Source organism: Chlamydotis macqueenii, chromosome 10 (assembly GCF_036417535.1).
Source record: "Chlamydotis macqueenii isolate bChlMac1 chromosome 10, bChlMac1.mat, whole genome shotgun sequence".
Lineage (NCBI taxonomy): Eukaryota > Metazoa > Chordata > Aves > Otidiformes > Otididae > Chlamydotis > Chlamydotis macqueenii.
The window spans coordinates 21,679,449-21,685,056 of NC_141565.1; the positions used below are offsets into that span (position 1 = coordinate 21,679,449).

Here is a 5,608-nt window from a genome sequence, read left to right on the forward strand (position 1 = left end):
GGGGGGATCCCCCGCACCGGGCCCACCCGACCCCGGGAGGCGGAGGGGGGGGATCCCGCCGGGACACCCGTGCAGGCGGCGGGGGGAGGATCCGCTCCGCCCCGGGCCCGGCCCCGCCTTCCCTCCCCCCCCCCCCCCCGCACGTTGGGCGGCGGCGGCGGCAGCGCTGCCGACACGTGAGGCTCATGTGACGGGGGAAGGCGGGGGGGACCGGGGCCGCCAGACGTGCCGGCAGTCACAGGGTAACGCACGTCGCTCCCGTCCACCCACTCGCCCGCATTTAACCCGGCCCCCGCCGCCGCTCCGCCGCTCCCTCAGCCCGGCGGGGACGCGGCATGAGCTAGCCCTTTCTCCCCCGCCCCCCTCAACACACCCCCCCCCTTCCCCAACAGAACCGCCCGCTTCCCCGCGCCTCCGCGTCCCGCACTCCGCTCCCGCCGCCGCCATGGAGCGGATCCCCAGCGCGCAGCCCCCGCCCGCCTGCCTGGGCAAGCTGCCCGCCCTGGACAGCGGGGACCTGCCGGGGTAAGCGGCGGCGGCGGCTCGGGGGGTGGCGGCGGCGGCGGCGGGGTCCCCCCCGGGGTCGGGGGGAACGGGGCTAACCGCGGTGCTCTCCTTTCGCCCGTGCAGGCTGGACTTCGCGCACATGTACCAGGTGTACAAGCCCAGGAGGGGGTTAAAGCGGAGCGAGGACAATAAGGTAAATTGGGGGGGGGGCAGCCCTGGGAATTAAAGTTTTTCGTGGGTTTGTTTTGGTTGTTTTTTTTTTTTTTTTCTCCCCTGCGTGGGGCCGGGCCGGTGGAGCGGGGGTTCGGCCGGTGTTCGGAGGGGGGACACACGCGGGAGGAGCGGGGAGCGATGGCGGGGCGGCCCCCCCGCCGCCGCGGAGCGCTGACCCGCTGGCTTTGCAGGAGACCTACAAGCTGCCGCACAGGCTGATCGAGAAGAAGAGGCGCGACAGGATCAACGAGTGCATCGCCCAACTGAAGGACCTGCTGCCCGAGCACCTCAAACTGACGGTGGGTGACCCATTCCCGCGGTAATTCTTTTTTTTTTCCTTCTTTTTTTTACCCCCCGTCGTGTCCCGTGCCCCACGGTGGCCACGCACCCGAAGCGGGCTGCAGACGCATCCCAAACTTTCCCAGGAGCGGAGTCCGTCAGCTCGCGGGGTTCCCCTGTTCCCGGGTGGCGATGCCAGCAGAACAGATAAATGCAACGCTTCTCTTTGAGCTGTGTGCCTGCCCCCGAAATACCCATAGCATTCCCTGACAGCTGGCTTTTTAACTTATTTTCATGGAATGTTGTCATTTCTGCCTGTTCTCCAAGCTGCATGGGTCTGTCCGCTGTGGGGTCAGGCTGTTGCGCGTGTGGCCGACCCCACGGCAGGCGCCAACCTGTCCCTTTGCTTTCAGACGCTGGGTCACTTGGAGAAGGCGGTGGTTCTGGAGCTCACCTTGAAGCATGTGAAAGCGCTCACCAATCTCATCGAGCAGCAGCAGCAGAAAATAATTGCCTTGCAGAGCGGTTTACAAGCGGGTGAGTGTTCAAATCCTGTCGTGTGGGAGCCTGCGTGCGCTTGACGGACTTTCTCTCGGAGCCTTTGAAATGCAGTTGTGACACTTCGTTCCGGAGAGGGGAGGAGGCAGGAGTTCTTGCCTTTAATCGCTGTCATTTTCTCTCGCTTTGCTCATGAGCTTTTGCCAAAAAAAAGATGCACTTCTCAGTATGGTCAGCGTAGAGTGCCCTGTGGAGGGGTTTTGATTTGATTTAATTTGAAATTAAATTGGATTTTAAATAGTTTTATTTAAAGCCCAGGTTTGCTGTCAGGTTCTCCCCAGAGCCATTCAGATCTTTCCATTCGTGTTCATGGATCAAACACAGTTTTGTTTTGTTTGTCTGGGTGTTTTTCTCTCTGAAAATGCATATAAACCTGCTTTCTCCAGACACCTTTTTAGGCCTCTCTGTAAGCGAGCTAGCCTGCGTTCTGCAGGCAAAGAGGGGACCCGGTGCACCAGCTTATCACGCTGTAGATGCACTTCCTCCTTCTGTTTTCACATGTGGCTCTCACGTGAATCCGATAAAGTAAAAAGGAGTTGTTTCTGAAGAGCCTTCCACTGCTCTGACAGCCACAGGGAGTGCAGGAGAGCTTGAAGCTGGAGCAGCGTGGCCCCAGGTCGGCGGGGCTGCGGCGGAGCTGCGGTGGGCAGACGTGCTCCAGGAGCTCCCTGCCTGGAGGGGACGGGCGAGGCTCTGCCTGCCCCCGGGGTGTTTCCCGGAGAGGGCACCAGGCTGACTCACTCCCTTGCTCCCTCCGTCAGCACCTGTGAAAGGTGGCACATACGGCACACGCAGAACTAAAACATGAGTTTAAAGTTATTATGTAAAAAGGGACAGACAGGTGTTCAAATAAAACCGTGCGCTTCCGCAGAACGTACGCACCATTCGGGCTGACCATCGAGTTCCCTGCCCTAGCTGGGCTGTAGCCGCGGTTTTGTAAATCGCCTCCAGTCCGCCTCAAAGACGGTAATGGAACGATTTAGCATGTTGTTAATTTTTAATTTCTTTCTGTTAATGTTTCCTCAGGTGACCTGTCATCAAGAAACCTTGATTCCAGCCAGGAAATGTTTCGATCCGGTTTCCAGATGTGTGCCAAGGAAATGCTGCAATACCTGGCAAAGCACGAGAATGGCAAGGACCTGAAGTCGTCCCAGCTGGTCAGCCATCTGCACCGCATGGCCTCCGAGGTGCTCCAGGGCGGAGCCGGCCGCAAGTCCGGAGACATCTCTCCTAAAATGGTGGACTTGAAAGAGAAACCCGTCTCCTTGACCAAAGTGGCGGAGGGACATGGGAAAAACTGCGTGCCTGTGATCCAGAGGACATTTGCTCACTCCAGCGGGGAGCAGAGCGGCAGCGACACAGACACGGACAGCGGGTACGGGGGAGAGCTGGAGAAAAGCGACTCCAAATCCGAACAGCAGTATTTCAAAAAGGATACCGAACTCAAGTACGCGGTCCAGGAGAGAATAAGCTCTATTAAACAGGAGACTGAGGACCCGCCGGCCAAGAGGAGCAGGCTGGAGTCGCCGGAGGACGAGGGCCCTTTTGGCAGCGACATGATGGGCTCTTCCAGCAGCTTCCTGGGCCCCCACGCTCACCAGCCTCCCCTGTGCCTGCCTTTCTACCTGATCCCGCCATCCGCAACAGCCTACCTGCCCATGCTGGAGAAGTGCTGGTACCCCGCCTCCGTCCCTGTCCTGTACCCCAGCCTCCCAGCCTCTGCCGCAGCACTGACGGGGTTCATGAACCCCGATAAAATCTCCCCACCTCTGCTGATGCCCCAGAGACTCCCTTCTCCCGTACCGGCCCACTCCCCAATCGACTCCTCAGCTCTGCTTCAAGCTTTGAAGCAGATTCCTCCTTTGAACTTGGAAACCAAAGACTAAGCACAGTGTGACTTTTTTTTTTTCTTCTTTCTTTTTCTCTTTTTTTTTAGTTTGAGACTGTTTCACTTTTATATATTGGCTGGACTGAGGTGTGGGGATGAGGTTCACTGCGCGTAGGAAGCTAAATCCCCTTTTCCCTGACTTGTCAGGTAGCTTGGAGAAGGATGAAGGATGCACCCAAGTTAGCGATTCAGAACTACTTCCAAAAGAGGGAAAAAAAAAAAAAAAGAAGGGTTTTGTGCTTTACCCCTTACCTTCCCCCCTCTCCGCGTCTACAGAACAGCAGTTGACTCGGTCAGCTGCGACTGTATCGCAAAGCTGTGAACAAATATTCCGTGAGGCAGATTTGGGTTTAGGGTCTGTGAGTATAAAACATACGGTACTTCTTGTAAGGGCTTTCACGGCCGCGGCCCTGCTGCTGGTGGTGTGCGCTGAGCTGATCTGGCGTCCCACCCGTCGCCAGCGTCCCTCGGGTTACCGGCGGGGCCGCCCTGCGCGGCGGTGGCAGTGCCACCGAAAGCGTAGGAGGAGCGGAGCAGCTTGGTCACGCACGGTCAGGTAGACTGAAGACGGGTTTCTCTCCACACCTTTGCTGATATATACAGATATATATATTTTTTAAGAAATAAAAGGTAGATGCTGCTTGGAAGCTTTACATGGCGTACATCTAATAAATAAATTAACACGCGCCCCTTCCTGTAACTTGAGCTGCTAGTTTGGGCCGGGTTGGGGAGAAAATATCCCAAGGATCACTTTGCTTGTCGCACCTGACTGCAGGCCCCGCGCTCGCTGCTGTTGTACAGTTTCGCGGGGCGTTTGAAATGAAAATGGTTTTAGGAGCCCCGTCCGCAGGGACCCAGCTGGTGAGAGGCCGCTTCCCGGCACGGGGCGAGTGGAGAGCTTCATGCGAGAGGGAGCGGTTCAGCCCGCTGAATGCACCCCTGTCAGTGCCTTGGAAAAATGGAAAGGCTGGGATTTTCGGGAGTCTAATCCCGGTGGGGTCTGAGCGTCTGAATTCCTCGGTCTCCTTGGCAAACCCTGGCCCACATTGCTGCGTTACAGAACGAGGGTTAGGGTGTTGGCGCTTGTCCCGTCAAACCCTCCACCTGCGAGGGTCTTTCTCTGCAGAGGAACATCGTGTCCAGTTTGACCTTTTTTTTAATTTAAAAAAAAAACGAAACAAACTTCACTGCAAAATGCAGTGCTGTTTGGTTTTTTTTTCGTTTTTCTTTCTTACTGGTTTTGAGAACTCGTGTCCAGGAACTGTTGTACGGCTTTTCATTTTGCCCTCCCATTGCACCAGCTGTTGAGATGCACTATGCTTGATTGCAGATTGTGTTCTAACGTTTATTTTGTTGTTGGTTTTTGGTTTTTTTTGGTATACAGTTGTTGCCTTTATTTGTAAAATCCTGTTATAAATATATATATTATATAAATATATTAAAAGGTAAAACGTTTCAGATGTCTATTATTTGTATAACTACTTGAGCATAAAGAAGTGAGAAATATGAATGTATTCTTGTTTCTAGGTTGTCTTTTGTTTTTTTGAAGAGAAGAATTTTTGGTTTTTCTCTAGGGAGAGGTACAGTGTTTATATTTTGGAGCCTTCTTCAAGGTGGGATATTGTACATATTTTTATCTTGAGTAAATGTTAAGTAGTTGTTTAAAAATACTTAATAAAATAATTCTTTTCCTGTGGAAGATAAGGGTTTGCCTCTTGTGCTTTGACATACGTGAGCGGGGTCGTTTGGTGCGGTCTGATGCGGCGGCCGCTGGCTCCGCTGGCAGCTCCGGTGCCGCGGGCGCCCAGAGGCGGCTCGGGGTCCCATTACCCGTGTCTCCAGGGATAGTCAGCTATTTTAACTCCCTTGGCACCTTTAGGGATTTTTCTCCTTCCCGAGCAGAGTGAGGTGCCAGGAGAGCCTGGCTGGCTTTTCTGCTTTCTCCTGATTTCGTGCTCCTGGGGCCTGGCTTTTTGGCTTGGCCGCCCCGGGCTCAGCGAGGAGGAGGAGGCAGCCCCTTGCCATGGAGGATGCATCTTCTCCGCAGGCGTTGCCCATTATCTGAGGCAGAATGGGCTTTTTACAGCAGTTTTGCTTTTCCAGCATCCCTCAGCCCTGCATCAGAGCCTTGCAGAGCCCCAGCCTGCTTCCGCCGGGAGCGAG

General features: G+C 55.3%; 1 protein-coding gene across 1 annotated transcript; it reads left to right on the top strand.

Moving 5' to 3' along the window:
- The first annotated feature begins 381 nt into the window (after positions 1–381).
- On the top strand, positions 382–5,149 carry BHLHE40 (basic helix-loop-helix family member e40). Its single transcript, XM_086755745.1, has 5 exons — positions 382–525; positions 631–700; positions 912–1,019; positions 1,413–1,536; positions 2,584–5,149. The coding sequence occupies exons 1-5, from the start codon at positions 446–448 to the stop codon at positions 3,441–3,443; spliced, it is 1,242 nt and encodes a 413-aa protein (XP_086611871.1). The 5' UTR covers positions 382–445; the 3' UTR covers positions 3,444–5,149.
- The last annotated feature ends 459 nt before the right edge of the window (positions 5,150–5,608 follow it).

Excerpts from the sequence above, each read along its gene's own strand:
- BHLHE40 (XM_086755745.1), top strand. The coding sequence starts at position 446 with ATGGAGCGGATCCCCAGCGCGCAGCCCCCGCCCGCCTGCCTGGGCAAG. Across the intron at positions 526-630 it reads GACAGCGGGGACCTGCCGGG|GCTGGACTTCGCGCACATGT; the intron begins GTAAGCGGCGGC and ends TCGCCCGTGCAG. Across the intron at positions 1,020-1,412 it reads CCGAGCACCTCAAACTGACG|ACGCTGGGTCACTTGGAGAA; the intron begins GTGGGTGACCCA and ends CTTTGCTTTCAG.